Source organism: Phaethon aethereus, assembly GCF_964289735.1.
Source record: "Phaethon aethereus genome assembly, chromosome: Z".
NCBI lineage: Eukaryota > Metazoa > Chordata > Aves > Phaethontiformes > Phaethontidae > Phaethon > Phaethon aethereus.
Window position 1 is genome coordinate 28352680 of NC_138577.1, and position 18708 is coordinate 28371387.

At 39.6% G+C, this 18708-nt stretch overlaps 1 protein-coding gene across 1 annotated transcript in view; it reads right to left on the reverse strand.

Annotated features, from left to right (window-relative positions):
* PDE8B (phosphodiesterase 8B) overlaps positions 1-18708 on the reverse strand; it is a gene marked incomplete at both ends in the record, with an annotated part of 74982 nt that overhangs the window by 37803 nt on the left and 18471 nt on the right. The window contains one exon of the mRNA XM_082013696.1: positions 2872-2931. Within this exon, the coding sequence (XP_081869822.1) occupies positions 2872-2931 (60 nt within the window). The remainder of the gene's footprint in view (positions 1-2871; positions 2932-18708) is intronic.

An 18708-nucleotide genomic window follows, 5' to 3' on the forward strand; every position in this document is an offset into this window, starting at 1 on the left:
CAAAGCTTGCTATAAACCATCAAAACATAACGTAACTAGAAGTATATTGCAAGATATGCTCTCAAAGTGAAGACAAAAATATAACAATCCATATAAACAACACTGTCAAGGAAAAGCTTGAATTCAATCTGCATTTCTTTGCAAAAAAACTATGTAGCTATTTTTTCGTGTATAATTTGTCAGTGTTACTGTAAAAAGATCATTTTACTCAGTGCTGCCCTGGTTTAGGAGCACCTTGGATGACTTCTGTGCAGACCTTTACATTTTTTAGTGACGTATTGGAGGAATTTTTACCATCTTTCTAAGCATTTGTTTCACTCAAGTATTGTGTGTCTTGTTCCCGGTTTATCATACAAATACAGAATATGGACAGAGATTGCTTTAAAGAGCTAGAAATAAAACAAGAGACTCCAGCTGAGTACAGGCACATAGGGTACCACAATGAAACTGAGAAGAGTACAAACAGCAATGTAAGAAGTAAAAATAAAGCTCCTTAATTATTTTTATGTTACTGTATCCCAGCAAGAGAATTTTAAGGTGAAAACCACATCGTGGCTCTGAATTAATTTAGGGAGGAGCCCTTGTTACATCGAAAATTGGCATGGGGGAACAGTAAAATGCTGTGCATCATCATGCTTCATTTGCAGCTCAACAGGGAAGATCACCATCATCAGGAGAGAAATGGAGTTTGATGTCAATGCTGTGAAAGAGATGATGGTCAATGAATGTCCTCAGAGGTGAGAAAATGGAGTATTTGCATGGGGGACACATCCAAACCTCTACCAGTCCTGGTAAACACTTCTGCAAAAGGATGAGACAGCTTTTTTATGTGCACTAAAAGTTTATAAGAACCACCCTTCTCCTGTGTCCTCTGGAGAAAATGCATTTACATGTACTTTTATCATGGTCATTTCTAAGGTCTCAGAACAAAACCATGCTTATTTGCAAACCTTGGTACCAAATTGGGGCAGATGTGCAAGCTGCGTGCGGGGAGGCCATTTGGAGGGTTGGAGCTGGTAGGTTTGCTTTGGGTTCTTCCCCTTGACCCTTAAGCCAGCGGCACCCGGGTCACAATCTAGTATTAATCAAACCAGTTTTGTCCTCTGCCACAGATGGTCACTAAGTCCAGTGAGGAATCTATTAAATAGTTTATGGCAGGTCACAGTCACAAGTGAGGTAACCTCTCAGGCAAAAAATATGGGCCATTTCAAGGTTGGCACAGGTGTCCCACAACAGCATAATACATGCACCAGAATAAAGGGAACATTGCCAAGAAAAGCCCCTGAGGCAATTGTTTTAACAAACTAAATTGACTTATCATTGACAATCGTGAACATGAAAAGCACCCACAAATAGACAGTTAAAATGTGATATTCAGTAGGTGTTTACACTGCACAGAGAAACACGTTAACCCCATTGTCAAGATGGAATAAAAGATTAACACATTTTTTTTTGAACGTGTGGATGTGTGCAATACTTGCCAAATTAGCTGAGGTAATGTGGCTTGTTCCACAAACAAAGGAGGTGGGTTTACATAAAGTGTTTTCCCTTTACTGTAAATACATTAATGTATGGCAATGTCTTCATGGAAAAGTCTTCAGTTAATGGTTTTACTTAAGGTCTGTTTTCTGCTTTACTTAAGGTCTTCTATGGTAGCACCATAGATTCTTACTTGTGCAATGTAGGGACAAAATAACATCCACAGCTCACAAGATACCAAGAAGAATGTAAAATACTTTTAAAAACAACAAAAACCCACTTTCTCTTCTTATATGAAAAATCTTCACTTACAACAGCTAACACTGGTACTATGATATTTTGGCAAATCCAATTTCTACAAAGTGAAATCTTGACATAGGCATTGAGAGTATTTGTTAAAACATCTGCTTGACCATCTTCTTGAAGATGGTCACAGTCTAAACAACATTTTTCCATTAAGAGTTCCACACTTTCATGTTGAAATTCCTTGCAAAGCCGAAGACTGGTCTACTGCTGATGCCACTGTTCGACAGTCGTTTATAATATAAACAAATAGTTTCATCAGATCAAGTCTTCATTAAGACTGAATGCTTATAATACAGAAATAAAAATGTAAAGCTTAATGATGCATATACACACGATGTATTTTCCTTGAGAATAGTATTTCTTCCACAAGGAGGGGGGGATGACAACAAACCAGAAAAGGAGACTGGTGACTAAATGTCTCTGTATTTTACAGTCAAGTGACCCAAAATGTTAATTCAAATGAATGCTGTACCACTAGAGCAATGTTAAAGACTAAGATTATTTAATTTCCTATCATCTGAGAGCTCTGTAAGCTAAGAAAATAACTCTTGGCATCTGTTTACTGGCACAGGAACAAAACGTACAGAAACAGAAGCAAGAATAGGTGAGAGCTGTTGCTCCGTAAGCTGAAGTTCAACCTGTCTTTTTGGAAGTGGTGTGATTTCTTGGATTGATGACCTGTAAAAGCACAGTTCTCTGTCCTGTAGTGCAAAACCCAGCAAAATTTGCCAGGTACCTAAACTTTATTAATGGAACTCTCTTTGGTGTATCAGAACTGAACAATTTTTAACATCCAGAGAGGCAGCTCTTTCTCCTGCTAATGCGCATACACACACGCTTGTATTGACAGGACATAAAAAAGGAACGATTTGATGTTAATGGAAATCTAAGCACCTTGTTTACCAAGTTAATTCACTTGTAGATCTCTCCTCAAGCAATCAGATAAATCAGAACACCAATTGTCCATCTCACAGTCCTTGCACAAGTAAAATGAAAAAATTATATTTAACTATAGGGGTTGAACCTTAATTTCTTCACCCATTAACACTGAATTGACTGTATCAAGAAACTGTAAGAGCATCTTACCTGAATTGGATCTTGTGTCAGTCTCATGGGCCCAATTTGTACTTCTGTAGTTGAAGCCTGCTAAAGAAGAGTAATACAGGTGGTTTGTTTTTTTTTTCTAGTCTGGTTCTTAACAAGATAACATTTTACATGCAAGACTGAAAGATCAAACAGAACTGGAAAAGACTCTCAAAGGCAGGCAGGCATATGACTAGTAGCCTTAATTTATTTGCTTTGAAGTGTACCTTTTATGAACATATTTTACCAAATCCCTAATTTTGCTTTATTTGCCTCTAAGTTAAAAATTGTAGGGTTTTAAATACGGAAATAAGAAACACCACCTCTTTTCCCTCTTTCCCCAACAGAGTAGCTTGGTTGCACAGAAGGACTTGTGTTTTGCTTAAGACTACAGAAAGCTATTTTTTCTGGGCAAAAATTGCTGTATTCATTTGCATGTAATACACTACTTGCATTAAAGGTCTTGTGAGATATATTCAATAATAATATCTTAATGGTTTTGATTAGAAAAAAGTGACGTATCAGACAAGAGAACTTGCTCTTGCTTGTATTGCAGATTTAAAATGGCTTTCCAGACCCATAGCCTTAGTTTGCAGGAAAAAACATTGCTACCATGTGAGCCATGACATTTTCAGAAGACATGAAAGCACATCATAATTTAAAGTTACTGCAAGAAAGCCAGCAGACGTTGGCTGTGGCCGTATTTCCTAGGAGTTGGACTACCCTAACACTCCTTGTGTCTTGATACATTTCAATACACTTTTCCTCTACACTACCGATTTGTTTCACTTCAGACCATTAGCTACAGAAGGTTGTTAAGCAACTGAACAATACCTATGTCCTCCCACAGATGCATGTACTTAAGGCAAAGAGTCTTTGAACCCTTAAAGTGTTGTTCCTTCACGCATATGGAGGATTATTTGCAAGTTAGCCATCTCCAAAAGGACAGATTCTCTGTTTTCCTGGTAACAGTTACACCAGGTGCCTGGTGTAGGTGAGTTAAAGCAATCGCCCTGCAAGACATGTAATTTGAACAAAACCCTAATTGTAGGCAGATTCCCAGGACCATTCCCTGACACACAGGAATCCTGGAGCCTTATTTCTGCAGCATTTTGGTCTGTGGCACTTGTTAGTTTGAGCCTTTTAGTACTTTTCAAAGGAATATGTATAAACATTCAAAATGGATGAAGTTACCAGTATTCAACTTTTTTCCTTAGAGAAGACAATACTGTGTTAAGTATTAACAGCCTTGCCTGCACGTGAGACCGTGGTATTATGTATAGCTACAACTGACACGTTGGACTTTCATGCACCATTGAGCCTCGATTCTTCTCAGACCAGCAACGAACGTCAGAAGGTGGTAACAGGCAGTACTCCAAAAGATTAAACTACAAAGCCTGCCACTGTTTTGCAAAGCAAAAACTGTCCTCAGTGTAAGTGTAGTTAACCTCTCCTTTTCTCACACAAAGGTTTCGCTTCACACTTGAGCTCCTGCCATAGCAGAATGTAACTTAATGCCAGTAAGCATATCAGAATATAAATGAAAGTTAGCACCCATCATCAACCATGAGTTACGATTAAAGTTAGAGGAACAGATCTCTGAAAGCTCCCAACCCTTCTTCCCCCCCACCAAAAAAGAAAACCAGCACATTCACACTCAAATGGTATTATGTAGGAAACTCTTAAATACATTTTTTATCATGATTCACTTTGATTTGGAAAAAAAAAGTTTTAAAGTAGTCTCATTAGACGAATCTGTAAGAATACACAATAGACTTGGGCTAGTATCAGTGCAAAAGCTTCTTTTCTTTTTAGAATGCACAGCTCTGATTGTCCCAGAATATATTGATCAGAGCCTGGGATGCTTCACAAAAGACAGTTAGGACACAGATATTTATTTTATTAGCTATTTATTAATGCTACTAGGGAAATTGTAAATTAATACCTTCTGCTTTTCTACCACTTCAGAGGACATCCAGCTTTAATTACTCTGTTTCATCAAGATGGAATAACTGTGTCTAAAACATAGATTGATGCAGGCAAGTCTATCAATCCCTTTACAGAGATTCCTTTATAGGGTAACCGTTTCTCTTAGACGGTATTTTAAAACAACAACAAAAAAATCCACACAACCGTGACTCAGGATTTCTCTCCCCTGCTGCTTCTGTGTCAGCTCCCTGCATAGAAGGACCTAAAAATCAGGGTCGCTCTCTCTTCCCCGCTCCCAGCTTCAGGGTGTTCCCTGCCTTTGCTAACAGTAGGAAAGCTTCATGAGGACCAGAAAATCTGAGAGTCCCAGTGTAGGTAAACTTGTCCCTGTCCTGCTCTGCATAGACACGATAGGGTCAGAACCACACTGGGGTGCAGAAGAGGTGCTGCTATATCTCAAAGATTGCTGTGTATAACCTTTAAGTCCCTAAGCTACTGAACTTCATTACCTATACAATGCACAGAGACAGATGGGACCCTTAAGACTAGTAATGAACCTGAGCATAGGAAGGATTAATAAACCTTTTCATCAGATAACAGCAAAAAGTATGTCTGAAATCCTCCTTCTTGGACTTGGAGTTTCAGTTTTATTTCACAAGCTGAATCAGTCCCTTGGATTTATATGACCAAATTGTTCTGCGTACAAGTGCCTGTCTCTTTTCTCTTTCAAAACAGCTGGAGGAGGCAAGAATAATGATATGAGTGCCTGGCCTTCACAAATGCCCTACGGATCTCTCCTTGGTTGAACGACTGATTCCACATCTTCCTAACTCCAAGAAGAATCCCACCATGTGGACGTTGCGTGTTAGTGATACCATAACTATACCTCTTCTCATTTCCTGACTTAAGTGAATATCTCATTTCTGATGATTTCCAATTTAAATAAATCTCTCATTATTTGATATGAAGGACTGCTAATATATCTGCAACCTAAATCAATTATTACAGTAGCTCATGACAAACTTTTCTGGTAAAACATGTGGAGACAAGCCTGGTTCCAAAGAGTTCAGTGAGAAAATTTCTGATTTCAGTGAGCAGAGGAACAGACACAGTGTTGGAAGCAAAGAAATGGTAAATAAACTAAACATCTGAGAATAACAAAAGCTTAAAAATAGTGAAGAAATTTTTGTTTTAACATTTTTAACTGGCCAATATTATTTCCTGCATCATTCTAACCTTCTAGGCAATCTCCACAGTAATCAGCTATTAATCAAAGAATTAAAAACGAAGTCAATGGTACTTACTTAAGTCCAATGTTTTTATGTAAATCAGTGTTCATCACCTTACTATCATAGCAGTACCATTAAGCAAAATGCACTTATCACTTAATTAAAATTCCACCGTTTTAAATCACCAATACAAAAAATTTACCCCCCCATTATGCCTGCAGACTTACAGCCCCTGCAATTTATGAATCATCAATAATACAACCACTGTAAAAATAATGACTAATTAGCACAGCAAAATATTCTTGAATAATTCTTCATTGCTCCAGAGCAACAACAGCAACTACAGCCAACTAAGTGGTGAAGCAAAGGTGTTGGTGAGTTTAGGTTCGGGATGCATGTGCCCGTTGAGAAGCATTACCCAGACACCAAGGTCCCTACAGAAACCCTTTTGCCCTGAAAGCTCCTTCCCCTCATTAGTCACTCCCACACTGATGCATCACTTCCCTCACTGTAGCAGTATGTTTTCTTTCCAGACCTCTGTCCCTTTGAAATTGCTGCAACAGGACTCTCTTTTCCACCCAGCTCTCACCACACCACTGCATTCCCCTGGCTCCATGTCCCCATCTTCGCATTTCCCTCCACCTCAGCTTTCCCCATCTACACCACTGGTGAGGATTGACACCTCAGCCCATCCTTTGGCTATTACCATTTCCAATTTGATTATACCAATATTTTCAACCTCAAATCCCTTCCCTTTTTTCCCTGGCCAAATTGCAGTCCTGGAAAGGTCACACACAACCATGTGTGACCTCAACACTGGTCTTAGCTTTGCTTGAATTTCCTTATGAGACACAGGACCCACAGCTGACCACAGATGGCTTTTGGCCTCACCTCCATGGCTTTTCCAGACACCACCCTTCCCCGATTCATTTATTTGACCAGCTGCCTCTGTTCATCCTCTCCACCCACCAATACAGCTACTCTCCCAACTGTCTTTCAGGGAGCACCACTCTCTGCCACCTCTGTTGTCAAGTTCTGTTTTTTTATTGTCCCTTGCTGTGGCTTCTAGTTGACTTACGCTTCTGCTTTCCCAGCTGCTCACACCCCGCATATCCCCGGCTCCCACTAGAGGGCTGCCAACTCACTCTGCTCCACACGCTGCTCCCCTCATGCCACCCAGCTGCCACCTTCCCAAAGTGTCCAGAGGAGCATTAAATAGCTGGATAGCTCAACTCTAAGGTTAATGTAAGGTCATGTCATTCTATTAACTGAAAATAATGATCAAACACACATACCATTTAGAAGAAATAAGGCTTCATCGTTGTTGACTTAGCCACTGCAAACTCTGCAAACATCCATAACAGAAGCCTGACCCATCAGATACATAGGAACTGGTAAAAAAATATGCACATGCATTTTGAAGAGCTAGCCTATTCACAACACGTGTGACATAAGCTTTGTGTAAGTCACAAATATTTTCAAAACCAGCAAGTATGAATTTTCTGCGGGGTGTTTGGAACCAAGAAGCCAGGACTACTGCAGACCTTCAATGCCTCAGTAATCTTTACATGGGATTCCACTTGTGGTAACACCATGGAAATAACCGGCTGTATGCCATCTACTGCTAAGACCACAAAATTATCTATGCTTCAGTTTCAGCCTAAGATGACTCTCCAGGCTTTTCTACCTTAACTATTTTGAACTCAGATTCTCTTCACACTCCAGTCAAGAGAAGTCTCTAAGTGTCTCCCTTTAGAGTCAATGCTCAGCAGTACTCCCCAGTCCTCTTCCATGTCCCCATCAGCTGCCTTTCACACCTCTGACACTTTATTGTTTGAATTCCAGTTTGACATTGGCTTTCATCAATCTCATCCATCCTAAGACTCTTTCTACTTCTCTCTTCACCCATTCAGAAGGTCCTCCACATAATATCCTCTAACATTGGCAAAAATCTTGGGTTGTTTTTCTCTCCACAGTTGTCACTGCAGGGAGTGTGCCTTACAAATACTGACCTAAAGGCCCATTTGCTTGGAACAGGAAACCTAAATTTTCTTCTGGTTGTTTACTTCTTTTTCCTGATCACAAGAAACAAAGAATTTTCTCCAAAAACAAAGCTCTGCTGAGGGCTTGCATCTCTACCTGTCTATTCCAGACCTCTTTCCATTTTTGGCAAGAGAAATCTCAGCTTTTCTCTGTGCATGTGTCTAGCTATCATTTCAGGTAAAGCAACAAACCTCAAAATTCCCTTGGGGAAAAAAAAAGTCTTTTACTTATGTAGCCATTACACAAACAACTACTCAACTGGGCCAAATCCTCAGCTCAGGACAGCACACACTGAGGCACATAGCATGAAAACAGTACATACTGTTAGTACATACATACATACATGCAATAAAGTGGACCCAAATACACAAAGAGACATAGGTTTGGCAGGCTCTGATGTACTTTCATGCAACTAGCTCAAGGGTAGAGTTGACAAACCTGCAACTGGTTCTTCTGCTTCCCAAAAGCAAGCAGAATTGGGATGAGGCCCTCTCAACGCCTCCAGTTAAAGCTGTTTCACTGCACACAAGGGAATTGTAAATTTGTGAGGGAGAAGGAGAAAGTCAAAGGAAAGGAGAGCTTTGCCTTCCATGACCACCCTCACCTCTGCGCAGTGAAGTGAGGCTCCTGTTGCGTAGTCTCTCCCTCACCTATGACCCTTGCACTCTTTTTTGCAGTGACCTGTGCCTGAAAAGGAGCTTTAAGCACTATCCAACTTCCTTTCCCACATTCCTCTTCCCCATCGACTTTGTCTTCACCTGGTGGGGGAGCACTCACCTGGGAGAGAAGCATTTGAAACCAAGCTTGGCTGGGCACAGGCTATCATATACCAGATGCCTCAGCCCACTGTTGTCCCTGCATTTCCCATGCGCTTTGAGAATACCAGCCTGACTGGGTCCTTCAGGGGACCTGCCACAGAAATGTCTCTGGTTGTGAACCCTACATATTCTTCAGTGTAAGTATGTGCCAAGACCATGTATCTTAGTAGAGCTAAGGTTGACAGCAGTTCTGGAGATACGCAGAAGTGCTCATAAAAACTTCAATGGCCAAGGATCAAATGGCTGAACTTGAATTTCTGTGAATTACACAGTTGGTAACGTATTGGATGCTTTACTTGTTCTTTGAGTTTGATTCTCAGAGTCTGCTCCTACAGTTGCTTCTGCACAAAGCTGCAAAGATCTGCTGATCACAGTCAGCTTCAGGAACAGTTGTTAAGACTTCTATCTTTCTTCATTTATCCTGCCCTGTGTTTCAAATAAGAAATTAGAAAAGTAAGTATTCAAAAACACAAAAAAAGATCTGTTTCTTCTCTATTTCTCACTTCTCCCCCCCCGCCCCAGCAAAATTCATCTATTTTTAAGCAATTACAGACAGTAGTGATAGTATAGTCTTGCTGTTTCAATCTAAAATCAGTGGTAGGGGAAGAAAAGCAAATCAATAGGATGCAGGTAAACCTCTGGAAGACATGGGGAAGAAAGAGGGGAACAAAGGGCAGCTAGCACAAACAGGTTACAAAAATTGGGTAATCCTCAAGAGAAAAAGAATTGAGAAAGACAAAAGGTACCAGTGTCAAGTTGCTAGCATTTTAGGGAACCTCTTGAACAAGTAAGCTGACACTTGTAAAATAATTCTGTCCACTCCAGTATAACAAATGTGTGCCTGATATAAAATGATAACTGAAGCAAGAATTTTATATTAGGACTTTCTGCGTTCTGTTCACATTTTGGTAGCAGCTACCTTATGAATACATTATCATAACAGGAGGTAGAAAAATCAAGTAGAAGAGACACTAGTTTGGCCATTTGGTCCTCAATTCTGCTCACAGCAGCAGCTGCTTTGAGACCTGTCCAGGGAACATAGGCTATAAAAACCCCACAATCCATGAAGAGTAGTCCACATCCCTTTTATTCCTATAATTCGCAGATTAAGCCTTCCAACAGAATCGGGAAGCAATCCTGCAGGTTTGTACATACAATTTCTCCACACGCACATTTTTCTTACATGGATTCAAGGCTCATGATCTGCACACTGGTCCTATTAAGACAAGTACCAGCATTCTGGTTCTCAATGTTAGCACAAAATAGATTTGCTGTCCAAGTTACAGTTGGTTGACTAGAGTTGATAAGGACATCCCTTAATAAAAACCCACAAAACTCTGAGGAGATTTCTAAACACATTTCCATGTCCTTTTTAGAAGCTCTTTGAGGAACAACCAAAAATTGGTCAGACCAACCAATCTTGGCCCAACATCCTGTCTCCAGTTGTGGCCAAAAGCAGATGACAAACTGGAAAATGCAAAAATAGGGTAAGCACAGAGTGACACTGTTCCTTATACCACCTAAGCTCAATGCTGATAGCTCATCTCAGCTTATGCTATTCCTTACAGAAAAAGCCATGCTAACTCTTCTCCATCACATCATATTACCCAGTTACCTACTGCATCTACTTGTGCTATGTTTTACCTCTAGATACAGTGTCTTGACCAGCATGGAAGCAGAATGTAGTTCCTAGATGATCTTTGGTATCCTCTGGAGGAAGACTAACATGTCATTGCCCAATTTTCACTCCTCTGGCACTGAGATCAGTTGAAAGAACAGGTGACACACCTTAGTTAGTAGTTCAGCAATTTCAGATTAATGTTCTTTGTGAACTCCTGGGTCAATATACCAACTGGGTCCTGGGAATCTTTCCTTCTCCTTCACCTCCTCCCTACAGCAGAGCCATAAATGGCCCACATCCCCAGACCTACTACCCACATGCCTCTTGTTCAAAAGCAGACTGACCAGAGGGGTGGCTCAGATGACTTGTTAGCTCTTCACATTTCTTGAGAAGGCCACATTCTCAAAAGATATAGTTATCACTATCCGTGTACTCACTCTCAGTGAATTTTTTATGCTGATGACATAAAAAAAGTTAAGTATAAGAAAAATGCTATAAATTAATTTTAATAGGTAAAATATACACCAGGAAGACATCAAATTACAAAATGCTGCATCACAGTCTGATACCAAACAGTTTTATTTCAAGAAATTCTACCTTTGACGCATCCTGTCTTTCTCACTCTAAATTCAGTATTGATTTTAAGGAAAAAAATCATATTCCTTAATGGGTTTTCTGGTTAATGTTTTACAAGCAAGTCTACAGAAACAAAAAAAAACCCCAGCAGAGTTGGCTGCTTTCCTACCTTTTAATGAGAAAGCTAAACATTTATTCCTCTTTACATTAAGCTACTCTTAGGTATTGCAGGTTCCTTATTCTTTTGATTATATAGAAGTTTAGAGGTACATTTACTTAGAATTGGCTGGATTTCTATACCATAGGATTACAGAACCAAATTGGCTGTGACAAGGTATTTTTTCAAGATAACAGCTTCTTATCCACAGATCCTGTTAATTTGTTCAAAAATGAAAAAAACAACAACCAACCACCACCAAACATCCAAAAACAAAAAAACACCCTGCAGCATTTTTCCTAATTAGAGGGTTAAGTCATGGCAAAAATGTAACGCATCGATTTCCAGTAGTATTTTGCCTAGATATTTTGATTAGGTATTCCTGCTCACGACACAGTAGGACACATAAATTAAGAGCACACCTTCCTCCACTGACTATTTACAGTGCCCCAAGGTCTACAGCAGTAGGAAACTTCCTCCCCTCCCCCCAGGAGTTCAGGGAAGACGGGCCTGACTAATGACCAGAGATGCTCAGTGAAACACCAATGAGTAAAGAATCACAAAACTGCCGGCTTGAAGGGACCCCTCAAGGCCATCTAGTTCCTCCAAGTGGTGCTATCACAATGCTAGATCCGGTCAACCATCCTTTGCCTACCCCTGTCCATCGTGGCTGCTGCTCTGGCAATCACCTCCTAGCCTGTACTGACAAGAAAGGAATTAAAATCCATAGACTGGCCAAGTGCTTTAACTTCTGAACTACTGTGCAAGAGAAATACCTGCTATCATAATGTAGCCCTGTTTTACTTCACTCCTTTCCCCGACCTGTAATATTGAGTAAATTCAGACCAAATTGGCACTTTTTTTTTTTTAAACAGGGAAACAAATTTCACTTTGAAGTACTTTTAGAAGTGAACACTGAACCGACTCTATGGAATCCTCCAGGGATATGAAATTTCAGTAACTCACAGTATAACTATTGCGGCAAGTTCAAAAATGGTGGCTTCTTTAAGAAAAAACACACTTCCACATTTTAATCCAGCAGCACACAAATAAGAGAGAGACAGACTTATGTCACAAACAGCAACATTTTTAGACTTGTGGAAAGAAAACCAATTACAGAATGCAGTCCCTAATGACACTCAGTTTATTTTGAATATTAACTTTGTTAGCGGAAGTTTCTCTGAAAGTTTATTTATTTTGCTAGCACATACATTTCACTTCACTAAATATACATGGCAGGTAAGTTATGTTAATGTCCTCACAGAGTAAAGAGGCATCGGGAAAACAAACTTTTCCAAACATCCGTCAAAGCAAGCAGAATCTGCCCGAGACTCATGGATCTCAGCATGGTGAGACCTCTTTCTGTAAATCCATTTGTCATTACTGTCCATTCTCAACTTTGTAAGAGCATGAGTCACACACATTACTTGAGAATCCAGCCAAATCTCCTTAAATCAATCTTAGGGAAAAAGACAGCAACTAAGCCTGAACTATTTCAGAAATACATGCACTGGTGTTCACGAGAGAGCAAAATCCAACACTATAGACACAGAAAGATTTAAAAAGTTATCTTATTTTCATCTTGGTATGTTCAGCTAGTCAAAAAAAGCAACCACTGTGAGGATAGGAACAAAGAGCCAAGCAAACTGACTTTATGTTGCCATGTAAATTTGTGATTAATCCACACTTTCAATGCTGTACATAATTTTTCATTTTCTTTGAGATAAGTTAACCAAAACTAGAAAAATTAAAGGGAAAGCAACAGGAATAATCATAGATATTCCAAGATATCTTTGGAGAACTAAAAAGACTAGGCTGCTTCTGCCAGGAAGAGCGGTAACTAAGGAACAGAATAGGAATCTATGAAATCATGAACAGTGTACAGCTGAATGAAGAATGACTCATCAATAGTCTTCACAATACAAGAAACATGACGCTTTCACTTAAATTATCAGGCCATTTGATGCAGTGTTGTTCAAAAAGCAGTTGAACAAAATTTACCAAAGGTAGGCCTCTATGTCGGTGTGAAACACGTCAGTGGGTACCTGACCTCAACTCAGAAGCCCCTTAGTTACAGGTTAAGAGAGGCCTAAGGAGAGATCCCTCTCCATCTGCCCTCTTTTCTGTCTGTTTGAGTAAGACTCTTTGCTCTTGCGCAAGACAAGATAATGGGCTGGCAGATCTATGGTTCAATAGAGTAGATCAATTCTTGGGCATGGCTATTAAAATTGATACAAAAAGATATGAAGTTAGGTTCAATACTGGAAGATTCAGGTAATATGATCATATAAGTATGAATGGAAACAGTTAGACCATTAATTTGCAGCAAGCTAAACAATCCTGATCTTCCATCAACTCTTGGTCTAGGTAAATACTCATAACTTATGAAGCATACTGTTAATCTGCAATCAAACAATTATTTTAAAATGTAAAATTCACTTTGCCTTCCAAAGACTGACTAAGAAGAAACATCTAGAGGTTGTCTGCATACACCTGAGGGGCTGTCAGCTCAGCATTTGCTCTAGACCGTGCATTTCCCTCCACCTCATATGGAAGGTATTGCTAAAACAAATTTCAAGTCCCATTTCTGTGCTGGGTTCTGGGGGGCATACTTCCAGGGCTCTGCAACGTCAGTAAGAGTCTGTTGGAAGACAGTTATCATATTTGAAATTCCTCCTGGAAATTAGCAAAGGAAGAAGTTAAATATTTTAATATGTGAATATTCAGGAGTTTTCCACAAGTCTACTTCTTCTAGAAAAGTGCCATCTGTCTCCTTCCTCTTCTTTCAATGTATTGCTGGCTTTGGCTGCTGCTTGTTGGAGAACTACTTTAGTTCAGGGAGATTTTTACAAGAAACAGTGTGTTCTCAAGTAATTTAACACTGCTGTTACAGTAGTAGATAAACTACCTGGTTTCTTACTGAAGGAGAAAATTTTAGTTGTATTGGCTTCCACTGCTTATCTAACATAACCTACACAGTGTTTTACTGAAAGTGAAAAAATTAAGATTGAGATGAATTCACAGGTTCTCTCTTGCCTTCAAAACGACTATGATTATGCCCCTCAAAGTCTGACAGCAGTTGGAAGCAGCACCTCAAATATCAGTCTGCAAGTGCACACGTAGGTATTATGGACTCCAAGGGTTAAAAAGAAGACCACTTGTTAACCCAAGGTATGCACTATGTTTTCAATCTACCATTTCTCCAACACTATTCAATGCGGACTACTAGCTATCAATATCAACCTTAAGCTGGAGTGCTTAGCAGGCTTCTTCTTCAGAGACACATGATGGATGCCACCATCAGAGCTTTGGCTTAGGATCACCTGCTCTTATTTCTTATCCCAGGTGGACATAGCTGGAAAGAATTTCTTCCTGGCTCAACAAGGTCTGTTTATGTCTTTCTTTGCCAGCTACTGTAAAGCACCTATATATTATCTCAGCCTAAACCCAAAACTATATTCTTCTTGCTGGAACATACTAAAACAAACAACCCCCCCCCCCCAAAACAGAGATGTTCTGATGAGTGCTAGTCACTTATTGAAGTTTTCTGAACTGTCTTTCACTTAGAAAAAACTCAGCTGTGAACTTTCATCCACCCCTTACAAAAATACCAAAATAAGCTCTAGTAAACAATAGAGTATTCCTCACTTTCTTCGAAGACATAATGTTCTCTCTCCCCCATTCCTTCACATTGACAGACAGTGTTTGCTTCACAGTTCTTCTCTCTTGATTATTCAAGTCTGGGGACAGGCAGCTGAGGCCAACTAGTTTGGCTTTTTAATTAAAATTTTAGCATCCAAAAGTTATGTCTTAGAAACTCTATTTAAAAAAACCCAAACAAATGCAACAACAACTTCAAATTGCAAATACAACGTACAAACACAAATAAAACAAAAATTAAATCTTCCCAAGTTTTCAGGATAACAGATACATATGTGCACTTTTCCCATTTACTCTAAAATCCAAAAACATAATCTAAATATATATCAAAATTAACTATTTAGCCATTGATCCTTTTATCAGAAACCCAGAGATAGAAGAATTAGTCCCAGAGCAGACTCTACCATCTCAAGTATCAAGAGTGATGCTATCTCTAATAACAAAGCCTCCAGCTCAACACCACCTATTATTGTGCAGCTACAAGTTACCAACATGAAAGTCTATGCCATGTCTCATACCAAAAATTGTTCAGACAACAGAAATCAGACAAATTCTCATCAAAATAAAAAACTCGGAGGCTCTCATGCTGACTGAATAATTCATGATCACATTTAATTCAGTTCAAGTTTCTATTTTAATTTTGACAAAGACACTACAGATAATTGAGGCAGCAGCAGTAGGGTGTGAATCTAAAACTCCAATACTGACATTTGGGTACCACCTTCTGGGACCTGCACAGTGCCTTGCCAACTGGCGGGTCATCTAACTGAGCCACATGGATGTTACCCCAAACCAGCATTTTCACCCTCTGTATTTTGTCATTCAAGACTAAAGTGTTTATGAAGCTTGCTCATCTATTTAGGTTATAAATCTCAGAGGCAAAGATCACCTTTTGCTTTTATAATAGCTCGCATAATAGGGCACATGGGCTGACTGAGCCTATAAGCCCTACCCAAGTACAAATGAGGAGTGAGGAAGAGTAGACATAGTATTTATACAAGGTGGGTATAGCAGCAGACATGAAGTCGTCAGAGGAAGGGGAAGATCTGACCCAGAAGAGCAAGAGTAGTGGGTGTTAGATGTACCTGAAGTATTCACAGTTTGCAAAAGTAAAAATAGCCCTGATAAACCTGGAAACTTAATTAGCCAGTCTTAGAAACTTGAATGCAGTCATGTTAATTTCACTGCCCTTAATCTAATGTAAATGCTGGTGGCATCAGCATCTTACGTTGGGGTTTAACTTTTGCAAACAGCTGCAATCCAAGTAAGCTCTGCAAAAGTACGGAAAGAAGGCATTGCATAGTCCTTCAGCTGGCCTGCTGCACCAGAGCAAATTATTACTTATGCAATAAGCAATAATCATTTTGGTATTACTCATCACTATTTCCACAGCATGGGGGGAAATCATTAAAAGCTTTCTGGAAAAAGACTTTTTTGGGACATTTTATTCCAGTTTTAACAAGGAGAAGCACCACCAAATTTAAGTGCCACCTTCCAGACCCATCATTACAAGAGTCATGCCAACGTTCTACAGAGTGTTCTTACTGTTAGTCCCGTGTTTTTTTTTAATGTACTGGCATCTATTTGGACAGAACATAGTCATTTTAGTCCATCATTAGGGTTGTCCATCATTAGGATGTATTATGCGACTCACTACCAATATAATACAGAGAGGATAAAAAAATTACAGTGTTATATTCTCCGTAAGTAGTGAAATAACAGTTCTCTTGCAAATGTCTCAGCAACCAATCTTCTCCCACAGCTTCTGCACATGCACCATATGAACTTCCACACTCACAAGTTAAAAGCAGAAGTTCTGGCCACTGAATGAAGCATTAACTGCCACAATTTCTCTCCCAAAGAATAGTTACAGCTTCCTATTTTCAACGCACCTTATGTTGCAGACACGAAATGCTGTGCACCACAGCCTCAATTTAGCAATCTGCTTAATTTTATTTTATGAGCAGTATCACTGGAGACAAAAAGGGCTTCTTGTACAGTTAGAGGTAGCATGGCCCAAATGCTCAGCTTTTTGCAGAATTAAGCAACTATTAAGCAACAGGAACTATATACATATCATGAACTGTAGGAGAATATTAATCTCCTCTCCAAGAGATCACACGGACAGCTCAAAGCCTTATACTTTCCAACCACATTTATCTAGAAATCCTGTCTCTGAAAGTCATAAAAGATTTTAATTCCAATTCATTGACAAAATCTTCACCAAAAAAGCTTTCATAAGGCATGATTTCTTCATTTTAGTGGATGTTGTGGTTTAACCTGAGCCAGCAACCAAGCACCACGCAGCTGCTTGCTCACCTCCCCCCCAGGGTAGGATGGGGGAGAGAATCAGGTAAAAAAACTTGTGGGTTGAGATAAAAAGAGTTTAATAGGACAGCAAAAGAAGAGGAAACAATGATAACAACAATAATAGTATTATTGATAAAGGAATATAGAAAACCAAGTGATGCACAATGCAACAATTGCTCACCATCCGGTGATCGACAGCCCGTCCCCGAGCAGTCTTCCCAGCCCCCAGCCAACTCCAGTTTATCGACTGAGCATGAGGTTACATGGTGGGGAATATCCCTTTGGCCAGGCTGGGTCAGCTGTCCTGGCTGTGCTCCCTCCCGGCTTCTTGTCCACCTCCCCGCTGGCAGAGCACGGGGAGCTGAGAAGTCCTTGGCTGAGTATAAGCACTACAGCTACTTGGCAACAACCAAAAACATCAGCGTGTTATCAACGTTATTCTCATACCAAATCCAAAACACAGCACTGTACCAGCCATCAGGAAGAAAAACCAACTCTATCCCAGCCAAAACCAGGACAGTGGAACTGCTTATGCATAAATTATTCACAATCTAACACTACGGTCCATGAAGTTACAACAGAAAAATATATTGCCAGTGTTCTCTGCTATATACCTCTCATATACCTCTTTATTTTACAACTGTCTTCGGATGGGTTCTGCAGAGAAATATGTTGTATTTCCTCTTAATATTGTACTTATTCATAAGTGCATATCACAATATAGAAAACAATAACTTCGTTAAGTTTCTTGCTGAGTCACATTCAGTTTTCAAAGAAGTTTAGACAAATTTGATTGACATAAGCTGGGGGAAATCAGCTGCTGAAAAAGCAGGGAAAGTGATCTGGACAATCATAGGCCCATCATATTGGCACTCATCCTAAAAATCTGTGCCAGAGTTGTATGGAAGAATAAAGACATTGAGTTATATCAAATGGAAGGTGCAATTTAATATCGTTTTACCAAACTTACTTCGTCACCCTCATATAAGCATTGATAAAAACATAAAAAATAAATAAAAGTGATTTTCTAGAGAAAGGAAACTTAATAAACTTGTCCTGTTCAAGATTGCTGAAAGGCATTTGTTGGGATGCCACAGGCAAAGCTATTAAAAAGCTGCAGAAAATGGGGTGGATAAAAGAACTGCAAGGTAGGTAGGGTAGTAGAGAACCTTTCGGGCAGGAGTCATAGAAATGGGCTAAAATTCAAACAGTATGAAGTGCCACACTGTGTACTTACGTATGTTGTTATATCTTAGCAGCTTCCTAGCTGAATACAACAGAAAAGCAGAGATGACAGTTTAGGACTCCCATCAGTTAAGTCAGAGAGGATCGGAAGTAAACTTTTTCAAGGCTTTGATAAAATTAAAGGGGTTATAGAAGGCGGCTTCCTGCAATTTCAGGGTCTCTGATCCAAAAGTTCTTTCCAGAAACTGCATTTTACTTTACATAGCAAGTTACCGTTAAAGTTTAAATGCTTCCCCAAAAGCAAATAAGAGA